Here is a 25,579-nt window from a genome sequence, read left to right as displayed (position 1 = left end):
CTTTTTACACCCTTGGCTATTTCTCAGTGGTATTATTCTATGTTTCGTTAATGCCACCATGTAAGGTGCTCCAGGATAGATTAACATAGCTATCAAATAACAGGCCAGGGTGTTCAATGGTATATTCTCAGGAGCCTTGCTTTTATACAAGCATGTTTTTATGCATTGTTTGGGTGATAAAAGTCTTCTTTTTCTTTACAATTTAACATACAAATGCTGCAAAAATGAAGTTAACTCACTCAAGTATAAGTCCCTTGGAGCAGAAAGTTAGTGTTTTTTTTTACACTTTCTATAGGACATTTGTCAACATCCTTTATATATTCAGTGCCGCCTGCATAGGATCATACAGGCTGTGCTCCACACACTTTGCTGGAAAGTTACTCTGGCATCCACTGAGCACTGTTTATCTAATCTTCACGGGTTGAAGACGGATTGTACAACATTATGCTAATAAACATCTCGGCTCAATCACGTGCATCAATGGCTTAGAGATAGGCCGAGGATACAGATAGAACATCTAAAGGAATGATTTAGTAAGACAGGAGCGAAGAGACTTAGCAGGAAGTTATGAAGGTATATATGGATGAAAGGAGAATCCTTGGGTCAGTAAACTAAGATGACACTGGCTCAGGAAAATATGCTGTAGTATTTTTTTCATATTCTGACAAGCTTTGCTGTTTTCAATGCCATCTATTTGTAAAAGTAACATCCTGCTACCAGGCCATCTATCACAGAGATTCTCAACTGGTGGGTCAGGACCCAAATGTGGGTCGCAGACCTGTATTGGGTGGGTCCTGGACAGCTGGTCAAAAATAAATAAATAAATAATGTTTCTCATGTTGGACTTGTTTTTTCTTTTTTCTTTTGACAGGCATGCTGTGATGCATGTTGCACAAGAAAATATATAAATTTATGTTTGAAAAAAGATGATATATGTTTGTTTTCAACGGCTATTTTTGAAAAACTAAAATTTGGTTGAATTCTGAAAAAAGTTGGTTGCGATTTCATGAACGTGGCAAAATGTGGGTCCCATTGTGAGACCAGTTGAGGACAGCTGATCTATCAGTCCCTGTCTGACCTTGATTTTTTGTCCCTCTTTATTTTATTTTATTTCATTTTATTTACCACCAGGGGGACCTATTTTATGGAAAATGTTTCCATTTTTGAACTAAAAAACAATATATATTTTGAATTCTAATATCTATATCAATAGATGCTGTAACAAGCAGGGAAGAAAACTCAATCATCCAATTCATTTCAGTTTGCCTAACACTTTTATTTGTTTGTGGTAGAAGTATCAGTATTGGTACTCGGGATCGGTGAGTAGAGATGTAACGATTTACTCCACTCCTGAAACGATTCAATTCACGATACTGGGTTCTGGATACGATTCTCTCACGATTTATTTTACAAAATGAAACTGTAGACAAATGATGACTGAAAAATATTCATTTTTGTTTTCTTCAAAAATAAAAATACCGTAATATTTTCTTTTATCTTTCATTGTCAAGAAAATCCCTTGAAAAACTATGCAAAGCATGCAATTTAATTAAAAATAAATCCTGAATGAAATAAATAAACAAATAGTACAAATGGCTCTACAGCAAACTATACAAAACTGCATAATAGCTCCTTTTCTTTTTAAAAGTGCAACTGAAAATGTATTTTGTGCCTTAACAATTGGACTTTAAAACAAATCCCATATCAAAGAAATAATATAAATAAACAAACAATGGCTTTCATTCTCTCTCTCTTGTTTCTCCCTTTCCTCTCTGTGCCACCCTTACCTTGGATTTCACGTTATTTCGTTCTCACTTCTTTCATTTAGTCTTGGGGAAGCCAAAATGCTTCCTCACTTCTGATTTAAAACACGGTGGTGCGTCCTAAATTTCAAATTCCAAATAGATAGCACCCTTTGCTGTAAAAAAAAAAAAAAAAGATTATATATATATATATATATATATGTGTATATTTATTATATTTTTTTTAAGTACTGTGATTAAATTTCAGGGAATCGATGTGAAATGTGACACCTTTGAATCGATTTTTAACCGCCTCACTATTAATCTTTACATCCCTATTTTCAAGTATATAAATTCAAGCATCGGTTTCATTTCGGTTTGGGAAAAAGTATCGCTGCATCCCTATTTATTGTTGTTAATAAGAAAGAACCAGCAATAATGGAAATAAAATGCTCTTGACACCAGAAGAAGAAAAAAAGATGAATAAATTGCAGAATTCATAATAAACATGAATAAAGAGGGAAGGAAAAATATGTATACACAGTCATCATAATAATAATATTTATTATTATATATATATATATATATATATATATATATATATATATATATATATATTTTTTTTTTTTTTTTTTTTACTTAACAAAATTTGAAATAAAACAGGAAAAAAAAGTACTAAATGGGGGGAAAATGTCCAACTGGGATATCTGGCACTTAAACAAATTGTGGCTTTATGTACTTTGAGTTACTGCTATACTCACATTATCACACAGTGTATGGGCTGCATCATCATGCAAATAAAGGACATTTATTACTAAGAGCCTGCTACTGGTATCTCAATCCCTTTTCTTCTTAATCATAAGCCCAGTAAAATATGATAAACCTGTAACGAGGGTCAAAAAAATAAGAAAAAATGACATGATTGATGGGTGCAGTTGTTGTACCTTTTGTTCTGCCTCTTGTTTCGCGTACTGCAGCAGCATGGGCTCTCCGTGCTTCTTATAGTATTCTCTTTGGCACCGGTCTGATAAAGCTGGCTCATTGGGTAGAAAGTTGCTGGCCCAAACCTACAGCGTAGCAGAAAGCAACAAGAGGATGAAGATAAATGTATAAAGCAGTGAGGAAAACTATAAAAAAAAAAAATAATAGGTATAGATAATAGGTAGGCCACACCCCCCCCCCCCCATTCCAGCTGCTTTGATAGAAACAAGCACATCACATTTGCGGTTTATTTGGGTTATTAATCATTGTTGCTCAATCAATAAATTGCTTGTGGGCGCAGAGATTTCTGGTAGCTCACGTTCACTATTTTCTCGTCTTCTTTCGGCTTTTGTTTTTGAAAAATTGATTCTCTGCAGCCATCGGTGTTCATTTATTCAACAGGCATCAAGACTTAATGGCGATATTATATCAATAGCAAAAGGTGCTTTATCACAAGAAAAAGAGGAATTTCATTTTAATTACGTTTATTGAAGTTCACATACTGAGGATTGACCAAAAAATAAAGGAAAATACATGTAATCAAAATGATTTACAATCAGTTTTAATCTTTCACTAAGCCTATTTAAAAAATAAATTCATTATTAATTCATTATGTATTCTCAAGTTTTCCTTTTTTTGTGTAGTTTGGACAAAGATGATATTTTATTTTCTGTGTTGTTTGACTGGTTGTATTAAATTAATGACCAAAGACTCCTCATTATGTTTTTTTACCAATTATGTTGTTAAATTGATGTTATAAAATGATTTCATTTAAATGTTTGTCATTAAAAATCTAAAAAAAGGAGAATTTTTTGTACTGCAACTGTTGACAATACAACTGTACTCGAAAATGGAAGAAATTTATATAAGGATATTTTAAGCAATGGCATTTTATGCATAATAAATCCTAAGCTTAGACTGACTGAAAACCAAAACATTCATAAAACATAAGGGCACCCTGAGGGCAGCTATATCCAACGAGGCAAATCAATAATCCAGCCTTTAAAAATATACAAGCTTTCAACCAATATTTATGTATTATCCCATTTCTGGTCTTTGAAATAGAATTTGATCAAATAAAGCCTGAACAATCACAACTATGTCTAAGAAGTGAACGGTCCTGGATGTAAAGACATTAGATATTGTATGATTTAAAACATTTGACTTTAATTCCCAGCTTGCAAACTGGAGTTAGACAGCATATCATTGTTTTAGATTTAAAGATTACATTTTATATACACTCTTCTACCAAGTGGTCGAGTGTAGTACGGCTAAGGCTAAAGGCTAATTTGTGTAGGCTTGAGTACTTGACCCATAAAACTGAATCTGAGTCTGAAAGCTATATATGACCTGCTAAATTGAACATTACCGACCACGAGCTCTGAGGAATTTACAAGCAAATAAACCTTAAATCCTCACTGATTCAGAGTAAGGAAACTGCTATAACTGTTCTAGTGAAAGAATGTACAAGGTTCACCATTAGAATTCATACAATCACCAGAATCCCAGCAGAAACTCAAGCCTTGCCAGCAAAGACAGAGTTTGAGATTCTTGTCAAGGAGGGCAAAATAAATAAATATATATATATATATATATATACATATACATATAAGGCAAACGAGTGAGAGAGAGGAAGATAGTTTAGGGCTCTTTCACAAGTTTTGAATGAGGAAACATACTTTTTGACTGTCCCTTATTTTGATTCAAAAATGTTTATTTTCATGTTTGTTTGACCGTTCATTGTTTAGACCGGACGGACGGGGCCCGGAAGTTATTGGTGGACAATGGCCGCGGCTGTGTTGAAAGCGAACAGCAAATTTCTCCGCGGATACGGCATTATAAACGCTGATATTTTCACCGCTTGCTACATAACCAAATGCGCACCTTGGATGTACTTGCTGAACGCACACAGAGCCGTTTAGAGAGAGAGTTGCGACGACGGAAGAGTTCCCGGAAGTTTCAAATAGTTCCCGAGGGTCCGTTTCTTTTTTCTCTACACACGCATTTCAACAACCTGTGACGGAGTATGTGCATGCGTGTGGCTGATGCGGGAGAGAGAACCAATGGAGGATGACAGGTAGCGAGTCACACACACACACACATCTCAAAATACGCCTTCACCACACATAAAGCATTTATAATAAAAAATATACTAAATGAGTAAAATAAAACTGAACAATATTTATACAAAAAGTCCACAAAACAACAACAGAAATGCACAAAAATATACAAAAACGCTCCAAAAATACACAAAACATGTCTAACAAAAAAACGACAACAAAAATATGAAAATGACTCGAAATACACAAAACTAAATATTTACACAAAAATACAAAAAATTACTCCAGGATCACACTACAATAGCAACAAAAACATTAGTAATACAAAAAATGCACAAAAAGACAACAGAAAAATACAAAAATACACATAATGATTCCAAAAAACATACATTACAGAAAAATACACCAAACAAAAAATATATAAAAATGAGTAAAAAGAAAACAAACATTTATCATGCGCATGTCCCATAGAATTAAAGCAGGGAAAGTGCACACGCTATTTTACTTTGCACCTGCAAATAAACCCCTTTATAACACTACAGAGTACAGAGTATGTACACCTCTTTGTACATTCAACCCTCAAACACATACTCATTTGGCCATAATTGACAACTCTATTTAATCCCCCACTATATGAACACATACTTCCGATGGGCACTGTACTACTAAACAATAATGCAAAAAGGATTAGTAACATAATTGATAATGTTGACCAAAAACATTTGCGTCGACGCATCATTTAATTTTGTAAATTCATGATAAAATCAGGCCTTTCTGCTTCATTTTTGCTGAAGTACCATTTATGAACTGCTGGGAGCAGTGTCGCTTCTTCACCATTTACATTATGAAGAAGAAAGAAGAACCAACCTAAACTCTCAAAACTTTGGGACCATTTCACTAAAAGCTTATACTACAAGAAATACATTACACAATCTACAACAAATGTATTCATATATTTTGTACAGTAACTGTGTTTTATGGCACTAAAATATGTGTATATTATGTACATCATAGAATTATATTTTTTCAAATGAATTTGGGAAAACTGTAAAGAAAACTTTTGACCACATGCTCTTTTATGTATTTGTAGAGAATTACTATATAAATGGTCCTGAATAAGAATATATCAGTACACAAATAAATAAAAATTCCTCAATTTCCCTAACATAAAAAAAAGGAGACGTGGCAGTGAGTGTAAAATGTATCAACAGTAAAATGAAGACAGGAAAGTCAACCATTGCAGAAGTTGTGTTGCCCAGTTAGAGTTTCTGAAAGTGAGATTTTGGTGGATTTCTGACAATTTATGGATGACATTTCTCGCTCTATCTATACCAACACAGAGCATACTGCTTCATGTGGGGTGAATGGAAAATCTAAAACAGAAGACAGACAGAGAAGACAGAAACTGGAACCACAGGCTCGGATATATATACTGCAGTTTCTACGTAACATCACAACATACGTGCATTTCCCGACCCGGCGCCATTGCTGTGGGCAGCTGAAACGAGTTAGCCTGTGTTTACAGCCAAAAGAGCACAATATGGTAGTTTCGTGTTGGGTTAATGGTGCACTAATCACCGTGATAGTTCAGTTAAACGGGGAGTCTTTAGGAAGGGGGGTCGGCAAGTCAGATCCGTAACTTTGGGATACGATTTGGCTCTCAGGGCTGGGGTGCAAAGTGGCTACAGTCTATGGGCTGGAGGAGCAGCCTCCACCGCCGCAATCTTCTCCCCGCCGCTGGAGGCTCGGTGCTCAGCCGGCCTCACCGTGTCGGTGGCGCTACCCCCTACTCACTGGCTACTCCGCTGTTGTCGGCCCCCTTCACCGGGTTTTGATTTTCTATTCTTTGAGATGATTATTTGCGCTCTGGTTTGCTAGCTTTCATAACAGCAGTTAATATAGGAGTACAATTGGGCAGTATGTTAAGAATATAAAATGCTGAAATAAAGGGATTTACTTTGGGGATAAAAAATTTTTAGCAGAGCGTATTCTATTATCACTGAAATACAGTATATTATGCCTGAAATACTTACTATAGCTGAGCTGTGTGTGTATATACACATTTTATTTTTGGCCTTATCTCAGACTATGATTATGTTCTAAGATTTTTCAGTCTTTATTCTTGCTTTTTTTTAGTCTTAAAGTTATTCTTTTTGGTGTTGTGGAAATGACAACCCTACTGCAGCCTGGAAACATCTTTTAGAAGTCGCAGCTTTGATAACGTAAAACTAGGTAAGAGCTGCTGGTTCCAATCCCAGCTAACATTGGAAGCAAGGCAGAGTAAGACTTTCTAGTTAGGACCATTAAGGGCTTTTTAATTAAAAAAAATAAAATAAAAAATAAAATACAAATACAAATAAGGACAGAGGCTGTGTAAGGTAAACAGATGGCAGTTTTTTTTTTACAAAATTAGATCCCACAGTCACAAAGCCCAAACTTTCAGAGACTTGCAAATTGGTAATACATCTGTAATAAGCAGATAACTAATGCTGCTGTAACACTTAAAAGATAATACCCTACAACTGTACTTTAATAATAATTAAAAATAATGCCATCATCATTGATTTGACACTTGCTAACTGGTACTTTTGCTAATCACACAGGAATATGTGCTCTTAGCTGCAGTAGCACTTCCTGGAATAAGGATATACAAGTGCAAAAACTGTTAAGCTTTGCAAACTGTTACTGAGAGAATTATGTGTGGTCATAAATGAACATTCATACTCATACTAACGTCTCTGATTAAACTGACAAATCCAACCAACTGTTTTGAAGTCGAACTGTGTCAAACAAAGCTATCGCTGTCCTCATCAGCCACCAGCTGGCGTCCTCTTTCCAATCACGCGCGCCCTGACTGAGACGATGCTGGGACGTCTGATTGGTAAAGTGAGCCCCTCCCCAAACAACACACTGCAGGTCGTTTCATTTGCAGAGGAACGACTTGCCTGCATTGATCACCTCAACAAACGGCAATCAAATCACTTAATGTACCTCTGGCGCATCTCAACAAGCGTTTAATGGAAATGGGCCAACATCAGGACACACATTTGTATGATCCATGTTTGGACGAAACAAATGAATGAAACAATGAAAAATTTGTGAACCTGAAATAGTGACTGAGGTTATTCACAGATGGGTTTGCATTTCTACTAATGAACAGCAGCCTATGTTGGAAGGCAGATGTTAAATGTTCATTGCGAGCATATGCAATACGTTCAATGTACACGAGAAAACTGAATATTGATTATTGTTACACTGGCAAACAAACAATGCTGTTAAGAACGTATTGCTGCAGTCCTTCTGTCAAACTAGTTTTTTTGTTTGTTCCTTCCTAAATAATAATAATAATAATAATCAATGGTACTCTTTGTTACTTTCAATTGCCTTTTGAATTGTTTTTAGATCAAATTGTGTTCCATCATTCAAAATGATGTTTATAACATCATTTTGAATTCAATTTCCATTTTACTACAAAACAAATACATGGAAAAAAGCTTACTTCTACACTGGTTATGATAAAAGAAAGAATAAAGTACAAGAAAATGGAAAAGGAAATTAAGTTTTGACTTGTTTGCAAGCAAAAAAACATCTTTATATACTGGTTAATCTGCCAAATATCAGTCTTTCAAAGCTGTGAGAATGCTCAAAATGTATGGTTTTGGCCACAAACCTCAAAAAAAAATAAAAATAAAAAAAATACTTTAATATTCCACAGGTGTTTTCTTCTGTCCGCTTACATAAAAATACACTGTATTTTTCCATTCCTGTTCTCAAAGGGATTTTCATTCCCGTGGGGACAGTGCTGCCTCAAGAATTTCAATATTCCCATTTTTTGTTTTTTTTTTCCACAAAGTTTTACATCCACACTTGGTACGTTTTGCACAGCAGGAGCTTCCTGGCTGTACACACATATTACAACTTCTTTGAGACTTTGATGCATTATAGAGAGGGATATGAAGTATTAAAAAAAAACAAAGTTCAACATCAATTGAATACACATAAGGAGACTTCGGAGAAAATGAGGAAAACATTGACCACATCAGAGAACTCTGTCCTTTAATAACCCAGGACACGATTCTGAGGTCGTATACTGCCCTCTTTTGGTGATTGTTATATTGCAGCCCTGAAAAAAGGATGTACTGTAAAACCTATTATCTATCAATCATTAATCCATCTAATTTTACCTGGCAGTGAGGGTGTGGGTTTGAACAGCCCATCATTGCTCCTTTGTTCTCAAAGATCTGCAAAAAAGAAGAAGACAAGAGAAGAGGTCACATGTATGCATCCATTCATTCAAATAATCCAAGTGTAAATATTAAATGTAAAGAAAGAAAAGTGTTAGGACGACATCAAAGGTTCCAACATGAATGACTTTCTGCTGTGACAGAACTTATGGCTGTAACAGAGAGAGAAATGTACCTGAACCCAAGGGTAAACAGGCCCCAGCTCTTCAACAAGCCCCGCCCACTTGTCAATCACTCTGACGATCTCTTCTTGTTTCATGAGTGGAAGGGTGACATCGGACCAGGGATGGAAGCACATGACTTTACTGTGTAGCACAGATGGGAAAAAGTCAGTATTTAGAAGAATGACCAATCAAAGCAAGAATACAGAAAAGAACAAAGGGTTTTTTGTGTGTTTTACTGTAGTGTTGTATATTATTTCTTAAATTGTACGTTTTCAGTTGTTGTGTGTAACTCTGTCCTCTCTCTTTTTTTGTGTGTTTCTGTTGTTCTGTTTTTGTTTTTTGTTATTTTTGTGTACTTTTGTACTCATCTTGTGGATTATTGGAGTCAATTTGATTATTTTTTGTATTTTTGGAGTCATTCTGTGCGTAGACTTTGGGCATTTATTTGGACTCTGACATACTAATATCAAAAAAAATGATCCTCTTTTATTGGATTTAAATAATGCATATAGAATAAGATTTTGCAACAATTTTTGATGACAATGCATGGATTTAACTTTACAGCCTTTAATGCCTTTTCAAAATTAAAGTAGATCAGTAGGTGATATAATATTATAATATTATCTATGCTATAAGGATTAATTCAGTTTGATGTTTATGTCATTCCTCTATACCAAATGAAGAATTTTAAAGATGTTTTAAGTGGATTGACTGTAACAAAGATGTTTAAAATAGGGGGAAAATGAACTTTATTTTAATTTTTAAATGTACATTTTGCTAAAACAAATATAATATTTTCGTCAAATCGCATATGCATTTGGAAAGATAATGATAGTTAAAATACTTAATTGATACTTGTTAACTGATCATTGTGATCAGAATCAGAATAGTTTTTATTGGACAAGTCCTGTTTAAAACAATACAAGGGATGTGACTTGGTGGATGGTGTGGAAAAACAAAAATAAAGCGTAAACACTGCAATAATAGTAATAATAACAAATATAAAGGATGGATATATACATATATACAAGTAATTATTTAAAGACAGGTGCTCAAAAACACTAAAAAGCAGAATATTTCTCTATTTTACTCTTATTTTACCCACTTTTTGGGGAGCTATGTTGACGTTATTCGTGTCGTTTGGTGAAATAACTTTAACTGTAGAAGTAATAAAACATCTTGTACCAAAGTGTTAGCACACGATCAATAACTGACGGGTTGGTCTTATAAATTGTTTATGTCTGGACTGATGTCGGAGTTTGGAGCTTTGTGAGGGAGTATTACTTCTCTTTAATGGGACCAAACATTGTTTACCCCAAAAAAAGAAAAGCATTTCTTTTAGATATAGACTTTGCTGAATATTGGGGTAATGTTTACTCGTGTGTGTGTGTGTACGACAGAAAACCAAAGGGTGAGAGTTGGATAAACTGGATGCTTTATGAAGCTACACTTTCCTGCTGTGAGACACAAGTGCAAACCACTACACACAACTACCACAAACCAGTACACCAACAGGTTGAGGCCATTATCCACACGTTCCATACAGTTTTTATTGTTTTACATACATACAGTATGTAAAAATCCTCTCTCCCTGTGTGTGTTTTTTTTATTTTATAGGAGTGTTTAACTTGTATAATTTGGGGTGTGAAAAATAATCGATTTCACGATACACCACGATTTTTTTGGGTGCCAATTTATTTATTTTTTTGTATTTGTGAATTTGTGCAATATTTCAGTGGTGGTTACAATGCTTTCAATGTGTTGCAATGGTTATTTGATGCACTTGATTGTATGATGGCAGTGTGTAATGCCTGTAATATTTATGTATGCACTGTCATTTTATTTTCATATAATCTGTTCAGATCACTGTTTAAACTGATACAATAGGAGAAATATTATTTTTCTTATGTTTGTGCATTATCAGTAACTCAGGGTGCTTTATCCTTAATGTTCTCACTTACAGTTGTTGCAATGCAGTCATTATGTCGTCATGGTTACTTTGAGACTTCTATACAGTAGTTTCAGTGAAAAGAAGTGTGTTGCACTTTATTTTATGATGGCAGAGTGTAACACTGCATTTTCTTTTTTACAGTGAAAATATGCAAAAACACTAATAATAAATAATAAATAGGATGTTTTGAAGCAAATAGTTTTGACTCATTTTGTCCTCTGAATGATCAATATCTTCTGATGAACATATTCGGCAGCATGCTTAATTTTGATAATAACTGAGTAGAATATTGTGATATATTGTGATAATATTGTATCGTGACCAAAGTATCGCAATATGTATCGTATTGCAACATCCTTGCCAATACTCACCCCTAACAGTTATTGTATTTATTCTAATTCTTGAGTATTCGTCTCTTTTTACTTTATTGACGCAGATAATTTTTTTTAACTGTACCAGACTGTATTTCATCTTTCACTATTGATGCCTGATTTACCCCAAAACCACTGCCAAAGTGACATTTCTGGTGTTTTCACGGATTAAAAGTTACGAACACGATAAAACAAAGCAGAATTTTTATTTTTTTTTAAATTAATAATTAAAAACACCACAAAACAGTCACATATTTACATATGTAGTAGGGATGTAACGATTCACTCAACTCCCGATACGATTCGATTCACGATACTGGGTTCACGATACGATTCTCTCACGCTTTATTTTACAAATGATGATTGAAAAATATTCCTTTATTTTTTTAATAATAGAAAATACTGTATTATTTTCCTTTTATTTTTCATTGTCAAAAGAATTCCTTGATAAACTATTCAAAACAATGCAATTTAACTAAAAATAAATCTTGAATTAAATAAATAAAGGAATGATACAAATGAAGAAGAAGCTTAATAATTTAAATTCTGGTTCTATAATAAACAATGCAAAACTGCATAATAGTTCTTATTCTTTTTAAAAGTGCAACTGAAAATGTATTTTGTGCCTAAACAATTGCACTGATTTACGTCAGATATTTGTTTAGACCAGCAGAGGGCGCTGGTAACCCAGTGGTCGGTTGGCATGCAGATATCTTGCAGTGAAGAAGAGAAGCTATGCTAGCAGACAGAGCTAATAGAAAAACGTGACTTTTACAGATATTCACGTAATATTACAGATATTCTTTCGGTGCTAAAGGGTCAAGGAATCATTTATGAATATATTTAAGAGTAGAAGGCGGAAAGAAAGAAAGTATTAGCAGACTCCGCCCGCCGCCAACACTTCCGGATAGATTAATCGTTACATCCCTAATAAGTAGTATTAAAATGTTTAACTATCACATCCCAGGAGCTCTTTTCGTAAAGATTGCGAGTGAAGGAAGTGACGTAGTTTACGGGCTTGCATTAAAGGGATCCTCCGCTGTTTTTACAAACGTGGCCTAAAACCTTTGAAATGTCCTTATTAGAAGATCTATGCCTAACAAAATACATTATTTTTGCACCATATTCGTTTTATTAACTTTTAAAACTGGGACTACTTTACCCTGTGCGTCGCCATGTTGAAATGATGCCATTGGTGACGTGATTAATCCCTTCAGTCCATTGACTTCTGAAGGAGGTGAAGCATTCATGATCATTGAGTATCTAAAAATCAGTAAAAGTTAAAAAAGTTGATGTAAACCTCTTTGATATATCGAAATTTGATAAACAAAATCCATGCCCCGAAAAAAATCTGTGACCGCAGGAGGCGACAGTTCCAACTCTGCAGTTTTGTAGACTGCATGAAGAAGAGAAGAGCAAAAAATCTGAACTTGAACCATTAAACCATACCTTCAACCATTTCTGACAAGAACAGGGGTTCTTTGCAGCAGACAGATTCTACTTGGGTCGACATTAATGAGCAGCAGACAATCCTGGTTGCCTGTATTTACATGCAGGGAGCTCTTCTTCTATCTTCATGCCGTCTACGAAACAGCAAAGTGGTCACAGATTTTTTCGAGGCATGGATTTTGTTTATCAAATTTCAGTAAACAAAAGAGGTTTACGTCGACTTTTTTAACTTTTACTGATTTTTAGAGCAACCCAAAGCAGCACAAGTTGTCATTTTGACTGAAAAAGCTGCTAATTGATCCTGAATGCTTCACCTCCTATGGAACTCAATGGACTAAAAGGCCGATTGGTGTCATCAATGATGTCATTTCAACATGGCGGCACACAGGCTCTCAAACAGTAAACTAGTCCCATTTTTAAAAGTTAATAAAACAAACATGGTGCAAAATAATGCATTTTGTTAGGCATAAATCTTCTAAGGACATTTCAAAGGTTTTAGGCCACATTTGTAAAAACAGTGGATGATCCCTTTAACTCATTCACTGCCATCCCTTTTCAAAGTAGCCAACCCAATATTGCCAGGCATTTTCGATGATTTTCATTGGTTTTTTAAGACCCACAGAATGTTTTGTACAATGACAATCGGAAATCAGATTCTGAAAGATTAGACTCTCTAGTTTCATCAAAAAATATAATTTTGTTTCTAGCTTGTTTCGTTGTTCCGTATTCAGCAGTTGAATAAGTTGCAAGTTTCACAAAAATCACCAGTTTGAGACAAAAACCTGAGAAAAGCAGCTTTTTCTGAAAAAACCTATTACTGACTTTGAAGCATTTTTTTTTTTTGCTTTAGTGACACCTCAACATTGGTTTCCCTCTATAAAACTACAAAAATAACACTGAGACCGGGCTTTTGATGGAAAAATTATTATTATTATTGATATCTATGTCAGAGTTCAATGGTTGTCTTACTATATTTTGGCCTTCCTCCAAGTCTCTCCCCCCGTCATTCTCCATACACGCAACTTCCTCCTCATCCCGGACATGCCGAGTGTCACCACTTGCACCATTTTATGATCGTTTTCCCTCACCATCACGACACTCTCAATAGTCCACTTAGTTCTATACATGCTCTGGTCAAGTGTGAGCTGCTGTGAGCTGCTGGGAAGTTCAGCATCAACTCTCGTAGCACCATTTTCTGTTTTGCAAACTCCTTTCCTCTCCCTCTGAGCTCTGCACATCACTGGTAATCTCTCATCCAAAGGTGCGCTGCTGCCACCTGCATGTCATCAGTTGGTCACTACATCATGGTGCAAGCTTGATATTCATGGGAGAGCTTCGTCACACTGTCTCCTAGCAACACCAGCCGAAAAACACAATTGACGTCTTTAGACGTCTTTGGCAGTCAACGTTACTAAACCAAACGACGGCTTTAGACGGTCTAGCAGTCAATGAGCTAACAGGATCCGAAAGAATAGGTAAACAAATGCTGCTTCAAAGCCGACATTGTTAGCTAAACATAAATATCTTTGCAGCAGGTTACCTGGGGATCAGTCAGTCCGCTAACTGTACCCTAGATCTGCAACACCGTGATTAACTCACAGGAATGTGAAACTACAAGAAAGTGCAGTTACAAAGTTTCACGTTTTGAGAAATGCATCAATATGTCAGCGCTAACATCCCAGTCGTCACCGCAATCCTCACACCTAATTCTGACTTTACAGAGGATCTGAGAAGATCTGAAAATCTGAGCTAGATTAATAAAAGATTTCCTACAACAACCCCCTACACTAAGAATTGTGTGGGGGGAAAAAAGAAAAAGTGTGAACTGGCACCAAAACTGGCACGGACTCAAGACTAACACTTGGATCAAATGTCAGAATTCAAACAAAAGAAAAAACAAAAACAAAAACAACAACCTTTGAGCCGTTTCTTTTCTGTGGGTGCTGAAATCCTAAAAGTTGGTGTATATTGTATGGATGAACAAACAAAGGAGTGGGTCTCCTGTTAAGCCTGCCGAACATCACAGTGAATAAATTCAGCAGGTCGTGCTTATAGATCCGAACGCTGGTTTAAAACCCTTTCAGGCAACATTTGGTGAATACAAAGTACACCCAAGAACATAAAAAATTCGACCTCAAGACAAGACCGAGTCATGTTTTATTCAACAATACACAGAGGGAAACTCTCTCAGATGGAGCGCCAACAACAGGGAGCTGTGAGCTAAGAGCCCCACCTGCTGGTGGAGGAGTGGAACGACACGTACTGTGTGCAAAGATATGGTATTTGGGATATTTTGTTTTTACACAAGCCTGAGTTACATTTAAAGAAGGAAGTGCGTGAGTGGCGCACTGAAGCTCGTGAGCTGATGATTACAATCACAGCTGCTCTGACTACACTCATCAGCTATAATTCATTTAGTCAAAAAAAATATGTTTATGAATGTGTAATGAGCAGCTTCATATAATCAAATCATTTATAATTGGCTGAGCTCTTGTACAATATGAAACATTTAGTCAGTGTTGTGCATCAGATTGAGTTTGACAGAACAACAATGTAATTATCTAATTCATGAGAGATATTCATGGCTTATCTAAAGTTCCACAAAGGTGCACTCACTCACTCACTCACACATATTGTATGTTACCCATAAAATAAATCTATTTAACTATAAAGAAGAATGAAAAATTGTAGTTGTACTAGGTTATATTTAATTGAAATAAAGCCATTATTCATGTTTAAAATTAGCATCTGTGTTTGATGGTTGATATTGTTTTATAATGGTTTCAAATTTAAGGGGCGTTCACCATTCATCAAAGTTATCAGTTTATTTCATAGTTTACTAAGATGAGAAAGTGGAGGAAAAAGGACTATAAAGGAAAATCTAAGGTTGTATATTATCTTACCACTGAAGCAGTGATTTAACAAATATACATGAACTCATAAACATCACACCAAAAGTATCAAAATAGTTTAGACTTTATTTTAATTTTGTGAAAAACAATTAATTCTACAATCCACAGCTTTGAATAACATTTTTTTATATGCCGTCATTTGATTTTCATTACTTATCATAAATCTCCATGTTTACATGATTTAATAAAACCATAATTATGAAAGTCCATTGAACACAAACAGTAGTTTGTGTAAATAGGGCGAGAAAAGTGATTTTAAGCTTAGCTTTGAGTGTCATATGTTATTTATAGTTGGGTAAATCTTATGAGCTATGGAATCACAGGAGTGCGAAAATGAAAAGGAAATGCATGTGGAAAAATAACGAAAATCAATAATGAAAAAAATATACAAATGTAGTCATATTCTTTTTCCATTTTGTCGTTGCTTTTTCTGTTTTGTCTTTTCTATTTGCGTTTTGACGTTGTTATTACTTGATGGCTCCAGCCGTCAAGTAATAGCAATGTCAAAGCAATAACCCTTCTGTCCAGGGCGACTAGTCGATACCTGAGCACACGATTCCTGCTTGCCGTGGCTATGTATTAGCAGGCTTGGGGAGTAACGGATCACAAGTGACAGGGTTACGTAATCAGGATTCATAAAACATGTAAATGACAAAATGGAAAAAGAATATGAATTTATGTGTATATTTTTTTCATTATTGATTCTTTTTAGATTTCCACATGCATTTCCTTTTCACTTTGGCACTCCTGTGATTCCATAATGAGCATCTAAACGCAGATGTCCTAATATAATGTAATTATTACAATATAACTTAGTGCAATTTAATTTTACTATTATGTTAAAAAATGAAAATAAAGATTGGGGTAAAGAAAGTGTTTATCTTGTGTATTGGTTCTCAAGGTGAGGGGCAGACATTCTGAGGGAGGTCAAAGTGACCAAAGTAGGACAGAAAAAACAACTGTAACCCACTGGAAATTACTGGTAAGAGCATGTCATTTGGTGCCACTACATCCTGTAATTTTATTTTTAATGTTTTTCTTGTGCTAAATGTTTTAATGATAGAAATGAAAAACGTTTAGACTTACCAAACACCCCTGGCTGCTTTGGCCTGGAACAGTGGATGTTGATCAGCTGCTAAAAAGACAGGAAATGCTCATTTTTTTTTTTTTGTTTTTTTTTCCACAAAAAAAGATGGCTCACAAGAGCTGACCTGAAGTGATTTTTGTCTTTGGCTTTATTGTTTACCAAAACGACAATTTAACAAAGAAAACTAAATAAACACATGCACAGGTGAATAAATGGATGAACAAACATGTATTGGGTGATTGTGATGATGTTATAGTTTTGATTCTGAGCTAACCAGGGTCTGGAGCATCTGGTTGAAGAGCAGGGAAGTCGTTCTCAAAGACAAAAGTGCTGTCATAATCAGGATTCAGCTGAGGGAATAAAAGAAAAAACAAAACACAATCTTTCAGAAAGGGGAAAAGAAACGATTTGTGAAGCCAAAACAAAAGCAAAAAAATTAAAAAAGAAAATTACTGAACGGATAAAAAACAACATGTTAAATACTAAACACCTGCATGAGGAGTTTTGTTCTTCTTACCTTTCCATTGGCCCGTGTGTTTCTGGGACAGAGTGGGTTGAGGGGGTCGTATCTGGGAACGTTGGTCTCTGATGGTTTCTCTACCTGCCCAGCCCAGGGTCTCTTCATGCGGTGAGCTGACACCAGCACCCAGCTGTCCCTCAGGGGGTTGTAACGCAGGTGTTGATGCTCTGACAGAGACAAGACGAAGTAGATAAAAGCACTTTATGATGAAAAATAGGCAAACAAAGCTTCAAAAATATGTAACAAATCAATGTAAAGGGAAACTGGGGCTGAAAAGTAACGATATATCGCGATATTACGTCGCGTGGTTCTTGGATCGATTCAAAATGCATCCATATTGATTTTTTATTATTATTATTTAAAATATATATATGTATTTATTTATTTATTTATTTCAAAAAAATCTAAAAAAAAAAAAAAGTGCTAACTTTCGGCATTTATGTGTTGTTCTAGGCATATGCATCAGTTAAGTTGCACTAAAGTCATGTTGCACTAAAGTCAAAGTTGGTTTAAAAGCCACAGGCAGATTTATATCAGAAAATTATTAAGGTAAGATTTATCAGAAAACATATTTCATATATAATGTTCTCATGAAGGTGTACACATTTACAGATAAGTTGTTTCTTTTTTTTTTTTTAAATCGCAATAATCGCCTTATACTTTATTATTAGGATATCGTATCGGGATATGAATCGTATCACCAAATGATACACACCCCTAATATCAATGATCTTTCTTTTTATTATTATTATTATTATTATTATTATTATTATTATTATTATCATTATTATTAATGTTAATTATTAAAGAAAAGTTTTCTTGGATGAGGTTTTGGAAGTCTAGCTTTCACCAAAACTTGATATAATCCATGAATGTACACTACAAGTTGTTTTGGGATCATAGTTGCAATACTGCCTCTCAAAAAGTCAACTGGACTAAAAAACTGGAAATTACAATCCTCAGCATTAACTATGGCGTCACCCTGTAATGTAATCCTCCAAAGCAGGTGATCCTGGAAGCTGTTGATCAATCCACTCCCTCAGTCGTGCTTCCTTCAATATGTTGTTGTTGTTTATATACGGTAGATAGCCTCCAACGACCGGCCTTCGTAGGGTGCCATCTGATTGGGTTTGTTTGATAAACTTCAGATTTTGCCACATGAGAAATGTTATCTACCATTGATACGGATTAATCACGACAATGAGAGACGACCACAATCTATGGTCCTCGGTCACTTTGAACTAAAGGCTCTTATCAAATGTTTCTTTCCATCTTGGCGCCTGAGAGAAGACTGGTTCTGATTCAGGGAGAAATGGGACATTGTGACATTTAACATTTAACTGTAGGAAGCGTCATCATCTTACAGATTCACAAAAATAATGTGACGTTTGAATTTTATGATGTAGTGCTGTGAGACATGTGCCAACCACTACTAAAATAAGTAATTCCTAATACATGAAAAAAAAAAAAAAAAATTCACAAAAATGTCACTTGTTAAATCTGTGTATTCCAGAACAGTGTGATCTTAAAAAACTGAAAATTGGATTCATGGAGTAGATTTCCTAAATTAATTCTTAATAGTTCCTATTAAAACAGGATTATATTACAACAATTAACATATTGAAATTTCACAAAATATCAGATGTTTGCAAACATTAGTCAGTCTAAAAAAACACTTTAATTATTGCATTAAATTGTAATTTGGTTATCTAACAGTAGTATGGAAACCTACTTAAAAAAATAACTAAAAATCACCATAGCAAGTCATAATTATGAGTTAGTAAAGTCATAATTGTGAGATAAAAACTGAACATTTGCTGCAGTCTATCGACACAGTTATTATAATGCTGTTAGCCCACCTCACCACTTAATTACACTTTGAATAATAATTAAAAACATATTTTGGCTGTTTATTCAGTTCTTAGAATTCAACACATGGTACATAGTGTAGAAAATAGTGGAAGTCTTTATTGCACCACAAAAAAATAAATAATGTCCCTCATGTTGGACTTTTATTTTGACAGGCATGCTGTGAAATGCATGTTGAATGATTTTTTTTTTTTTTTTTTTATTGTGAAAAGTCTTTTTAATAGTTGACTGAACTTTGTGCTCCGTAGACATTTTTTTTTTTTTTCCAATGTAGTTTTTATACTGCAAATGGCTAATAAACTGAACTGAAACTGTCACATTTCAGTATCTTTTGTATGTTTCTTTGCAACCTTACATAGAAAAAAAAAAAATATGTACATTTTTTTTTCTCTCACAATCGTTACCTTCTTTTTCATAATTATGACTTTCTATGGTGATTTTATTTGATTTTTTTGTGGCAGAAACGAGCTTCCATACAGTAGCCAACCAAACTCTAGTTAAATAAATTAAAATTATAGAAAGAAAACCTTGTTAAAAACATGTCTTGTGTTTGCGTTTTTACAAATTTAACGACTATCAATTATTCGCCTCAATAATAATAATAAATAAATAAAACTTTAGACATCATTAGTAGCGTTATTACACACGTGAACTATTTTATGTTGTCCACATAAGGAGTTTTAAAGGTACAGAGGTGTTTACATTAGCAATAGCATGTTCTGTAGCATAGATGTTAACCTTTAGCATAGGTAACGAATGAAACGTCCTACCTTTAGGGTCAAACATGCCGTTCTGGTTTTCACTCATGCTGCTAAATGACTTTATCTGTGTAGAAACAGCTGAGGTTGAAGCACAAGCTCGTGTGGATTTCTGCTGACTGAGCCATCATCATATATACACAGCAGTCCGCTTCCTGTTTACTACAGGGGCGTGCTCGTTGAACACGTGATTGGTCCATTTAAAGTCCAAAAACCAACCAACAAAACAAACAAGCAAGGTAATAAAATAGAACAAAAAAAAACATGGCTGGAAATAAGTTTTGAAAAAAAAAAACGTGTGTGTGGTGGTTTATTTTATACATTTTCTGAGGGAACATGCTGCAGAAGCTATCCAAAAAAAGCGTATTAGCAATTATCTGGCAACCTCAGAGTAGCGGTTGCCAGCGCGACAAACTCACAACATGATTGGCTGAGCGGCTCCGCCCCGCCCTCTCAACAGGAAGTAGCTGTCAGTGTGCGCCTCACGCTTACATTCGATGCTGTACTGTCCCTGTGTGTAGTCTGTCCGTGTCCCTGCTGTGTCTGTCCGTGAGTTTAGTTCAACCATGTCTGTCCTCAGAACAGTTTTAAAGCTGTTAGTGTTCTCTGCGGTTTCCGTCCTGGTTTTTCTGCTGCTGAGGCACTGGTTGGCCACAAAACAATACGTTTTAAACAAAGAAGACGTTGCCATATTAGCCAAACAGTACGCAGGTGAGTTTACCTTAGTGTGTAAACCAGGCCAAAATCAAGCTAGCCTTAACGCAAACCATGTGTATTTATTAACTATTGATGAGTTTGGGATGTTTAATGTGTCATATTTGACAGTTTTATGTGCGTTTCTGTCTGTCTACAGGACAGGACCATGAACAAGCTTTCTCTAAAATAGTAGTGGAGTTCAGAAAGAGGTAGGACACATAACATAAGAATTGCAACAATCATAAGCTTCCATTAAAACAGTACTTTGCTTTAAATAATGTGGTTTAAAACTTTGAAAGTGTCTAATTTGTCAATTTAACTCCAGCTAGATATTTTTATTTTGTGCATTAAATATTTTCAACGTGGTTCATTTGAAAATCAAGATGTTTATAATAATTTTGTCATTATTTAAAGTGTATGTAAAGCAGGAAACACTTTATAATTATGTGACAAGAACATACTGGACTTTATTTGCTTAAATCAAATTACTATTTGTTTTACATTAGTAAGTAATGATGTGAATAATTTATTCTAATAAATCTATTCAGTGCTTTTGAAATATTTTTTTTTTATTTTAAAGAAGAAAAAAAAGTCAACTTTTTCATTCAATGTAAATTGGTGTATTTTAAAAACAGCCCTACAACAAATTGTTTATTGTGAGCATAATAAATCTATTTTAGGTAAATGTAATTTCTCCATCTCTTTGCTATTTTGTAGACATACACGACTTGGTGTTTTTTAAGCTCATTGCAGGAGATAAACCAAAAAAAAACCTAATTACAGAAGTACTGCATTTTAATTCAAACTCCACATTTTTGTAGTTTGTGTCGTAAAGTTCTACTCTGTGTGCCTGGACACTAACAACAAAGTCAATGTGAACTCCAGATATCCTGGCCACATTCTGCCAGATGAGGACTTGCAGTGGGTGTTTGTGAATGCTGGAGGTTGGATGGGCTCCATGTGTATTCTCCACGCGTCTCTGACTGAATACTTACTGCTGTTTGGTACTGCGGTGGACACAGGAGGACACTCAGGTGAGGGAAACAGAGTTCACTGTCATTTCTATTCACAGCTTGCAACACTGAATGCATTTTATTTGTAGAAAATATGTTTTTAAAAGTGAAAAGAATAGTTTAGTTTTGCTTTAAAGCTGCTACAGACAGATTATTTTATCATTAAACGGCCGAGTGGTCTAAGCGCCTGACTCAAGAATTTTTCCTTCCGCTGCTGTGGGTTTGAATCCCGCTTTAGTCATGTATGATTTTTTTTTTTTTGTCATTTTAGCATATTTCACACGGCAAATTTCACTTTTAAAAATAGACGAAAAATAAGGGTTAGCGGGGTAGCTAACATTAAATGAGCTAAAATAAATCTGACGGTACTTTAAGTCCACCTATCACGTTGCCCAAACTGGCCAATGAGGGTGATCCGTATGAATAGACACAGCCTTTTTTTTTTAATCAGATAAAGACATTGGCTGTGTTTGAAATGACACACTCAGTACTATACACTACAAATGCATTTGGGTATACACTGTCTACTATATACTGTAAGTATGGTTAGGGGGATTAGGATGATGAGCGTTCCCACTGAAGTATACTTCACAGTTTCCCAAGATGCATTTTGAACCTACAACAAAACCTGAAGCACACTGAGGCTAAATATCTGTTGATTCGCTACCTTTGAAAGTTCTGAAAGCATTTGAAGTGAGAAAGTAGAATATCAACATGTGGTCATTTAATCAATGAAACTCGCGGACACACATTTCATGCCAACATTTTGGAGATTTTCAGAGACCCCTCCATTGTGCTACTGACAAAACTTCTGGTTAACTTCAAAACAAAAGCCCTATTTACAAAAGTGTTAAAAAACTAATGGAAGACAAGAAGAGATGCTTTTGTTTTGAAAAGGGAGGTTTGAGTTTTAGCTTGAAGCCGGTCCCAGGACGATGTTATATTCTACTCGCAATGCATCATGGGGCGGTTGAGTATGAGTGTGCCCACCTTTCATACTTCAAAAATGTCCCCATATAGTTTACACCCAGATATTTATTTGGGTATGAAAAAAAATCGATTTCACGAGATAACGCGATTTTTTTTTTTTTTGGATGCCAATTTTCTATTATAATTTTTTTTTTTTTTTTTAAATCAATTTAAAAAAATAAATGAAATATTTTTCCCCTGATATTTAATCAGTAATTACTTTGAGGCTTCTACACAGTAGTTTCAGTGATGTTCAGTATTTTATGATGGCAGTGTGTAACACTGCATTTTCTTTTTTTCAGTGAAAATGTGCAAAAACACCAATAATAAATTATAATTAGGATGTTTTGAAGCAAATACTTTGATCTCTACGTTTAATTTTGATATTAACTTGTTAGAATATTGCAATATATCGTGATATTGCGACATCGTGACCCAAGTATCGTGTTACGTTTTGTATTGCAACATCCTTGCCAATACTCACCCCTAATGAAAACACACTACATACTAATTTGACATCAGACTTAGTATGAGTAGTACGTTAGTATGTGATTTGGAACTCGGTCATTGTGTAGCAAAAGGTTGAAACTATTTTGTGCATTGCATTGTGGGATCTGATTTTGTATGATTTATTTTTTTTTTTTAATTATCTCCTGCAACTTTATATAAAATATCGATTTCAATCACTCATTTTTGCTGCTTGTTTCAGGTCGTTACTGGGCTGAAATATCTGACACCATTATTTCCGGCACCTTCAGACAGTGGAAGGAAGGCACAACCAAGAGTGAAATATACTATCCTGGTAATTCATTATTACACTTTAACCCTCCCTATCATTCTATCTCCTATAAGTTAGATCCTTATTCCTACAGGCGACACCATCATCCACGGTGTAGGAGAGGCCACATCTGTGCAGTGGAGCGCCGGGACGTGGATGGTGGAGTACGGCCGAGGTTTCATCCCGTCCACACTGGGCTTTGCTCTGGCAGACACTCTGTGCAGCACACAGGACTTTGTCACGTTGTTCTACACAGTACGCGTCTACACCAAGGCCCTGGTGCTGGAGGCTGCTACACAGCTCACAGAGGCCGGGGTGTTTTAAAGTCACCGTGGCCTTTTTCCCAAAGTCTGATATCTACAATCATGAAAACAACTCAAAGAGCAAATAGACATTTTAATCTGACACTGTGGGTTTACTGTATTTTTTTGATAGTATAGTTAATCTGACTGTCCTTGAGAAAACTGCCTAATCATTGTCTTCCTATCATCCTGTAGTCTTCTGAATGGTTATGTTCGACAACTTATTGTTGCGTAACTTCACAAAATCCCAAAGGTCGGAAAATGTTTAATTCCTAAATGCACTATTCCTCAAAGTTGTCAAATATAATGCTGAGAGCTCACACTGCCTAAGTACAGAGCTACAATAGAAAACACTAGTTTTATACTGTATCATGTGTAAATCCAACCAGTGTTGGTGAAAGGCATACTGTACGTGGAGTGGTCAGTCTGAGGTTTTAGAAAGGATAAACAGTGGAATTTTGTCTTTTAAATCACATTTTCTCTCCAGTGTTTGCCCATGTTAAACAGTTAAAACTGTGATAGAGATTTATATATAACACCATTTGGATGGGGGGGGGGATTAATTTTTTGTGTTTCAACTGAAGTTTAAAAAAAGTTAACACATGCGTGAGAAGATACACTATTCCTGAACTGCTTGTGCTACACTGTGTGTCGCTGTATTTCACCAGACACTATAAAAGTATATTTTTGTGTGCGAGTGAATACGTCTACAATCAAACAGCACTAAGAACCTGTTAGGTTGTCCTTTATCTCTACTGTACAGCAGATCCAAACTCCACTCTGATTAAACAGCCTCAGCCTTGAACCTTTCAGTGACTGACAGATGAGGAAAAATTGAATAAAAATGGACAAATATCTGCAAATCATTGTTCAGTGTCTGAGCCTAAAGATGAAACTGACTGCTGGAAATAAATATGACTTTGGAGTAAGTAAATAAAAAAAAAAAAGATTCTTAATTGTTGAGCTTATTGCTACTGTGTTCACATGTAACCACAAGCACAATAAAGAGCAACTACAGAGACATTTGGACAGGAAACACACCACCAAAGCTTGTTAGGCTACATGTGCCATCAGGGCTTTAATCTTCCTCCCACACAACTGACACTGTGGATTACACATGACGCCATTCTATTTTTATTTTCTCACTATAAATTACGGTTTCCTAAAAACACGGGGCTCTAATCAGAAATACTTAGACATGATCATTTGAACCAAATCAATCAACAGTATCAGGTTATGTATTAATGGAGCAAAGGCAAACTTTACACTTAGTACTTCAAGTGGAACCATTATTCTCACCATTTACTCCACATTATTTCACTTTTTTTAGAGTTTCACATAAGAAATTAACAATCAAATAATCCTTATAACATATTATACATACATATACATAGATCCTAACTTTAAATCTATAATTTACTTTAATTTAAAGATAATGATAAAAAAGTAGACCCCTATTAAACGTTTCATGATGCTTGCATTATATAATATAACATAGTAATATATAAATACCTATAAGTATTGTAATACATGATTTTGTCTATTTGTTGCATCTTCTTAATATAGGTAGATTTGTGACTATTGTTCAATAATACATATATATATATATACTTACAATTAAAAAATTTTAAAAAAGCGTAAAAACAATTTTGAAACCTAAATAATTGCATTTCAATACTTGTTTTTATTTGATTGAAAAGCGTGTTTTTTTTT

General features: G+C 34.9%; 2 protein-coding genes across 2 annotated transcripts in view; one reads left to right on the top strand and one right to left on the bottom strand.

The window, feature by feature from the left end:
- The window catches only part of galt (galactose-1-phosphate uridylyltransferase), a 44,292-nt gene extending 24,011 nt beyond the window's left edge, over positions 1 to 20,281 (bottom strand). Inside the window, exons 1-7 of the mRNA XM_028462897.1 lie at positions 20,121 to 20,281; positions 17,479 to 17,648; positions 17,236 to 17,311; positions 16,961 to 17,009; positions 9,203 to 9,332; positions 8,968 to 9,024; positions 2,687 to 2,809 (exon numbers count right to left, since the gene is read on the bottom strand). Coding sequence (XP_028318698.1) covers positions 2,687 to 2,809; positions 8,968 to 9,024; positions 9,203 to 9,332; positions 16,961 to 17,009; positions 17,236 to 17,311; positions 17,479 to 17,648; positions 20,121 to 20,157 — 642 coding nt within the window. The 5' untranslated portion in view covers positions 20,158 to 20,281. The remainder of the gene's footprint in view (positions 1 to 2,686; positions 2,810 to 8,967; positions 9,025 to 9,202; positions 9,333 to 16,960; positions 17,010 to 17,235; positions 17,312 to 17,478; positions 17,649 to 20,120) is intronic.
- A 295-nt stretch (positions 20,282 to 20,576) lies between these two features.
- Positions 20,577 to 24,822, top strand: sigmar1 (sigma non-opioid intracellular receptor 1). Its single transcript, XM_028462970.1, has 5 exons — positions 20,577 to 20,819; positions 20,962 to 21,013; positions 21,690 to 21,838; positions 23,496 to 23,588; positions 23,659 to 24,822. The coding sequence occupies exons 1-5, from the start codon at positions 20,675 to 20,677 to the stop codon at positions 23,886 to 23,888; spliced, it is 669 nt and encodes a 222-aa protein (XP_028318771.1). The 5' UTR covers positions 20,577 to 20,674; the 3' UTR covers positions 23,889 to 24,822.
- Positions 24,823 to 25,579: the final 757 nt, after the last annotated feature.

This window comes from Gouania willdenowi, chromosome 12 (genome assembly GCF_900634775.1).
Source record: "Gouania willdenowi chromosome 12, fGouWil2.1, whole genome shotgun sequence".
Lineage (NCBI taxonomy): Eukaryota > Metazoa > Chordata > Actinopteri > Blenniiformes > Gobiesocidae > Gouania > Gouania willdenowi.
This window is presented reverse-complemented; position numbering and strand designations above follow the sequence as displayed.

Bases quoted from the DNA above. Each gene is read 5' to 3' on its own strand.
- sigmar1 (XM_028462970.1), top strand. From the start codon at position 20,675: ATGTCTGTCCTCAGAACAGTTTTAAAGCTGTTAGTGTTCTCTGCGGTT. The intron at 21,014-21,689 runs GTAGGACACATA...TGTGAACTCCAG, and splicing joins GTAGTGGAGTTCAGAAAGAG to ATATCCTGGCCACATTCTGC. The intron at 23,589-23,658 runs GTAATTCATTAT...TTATTCCTACAG, and splicing joins GAGTGAAATATACTATCCTG to GCGACACCATCATCCACGGT.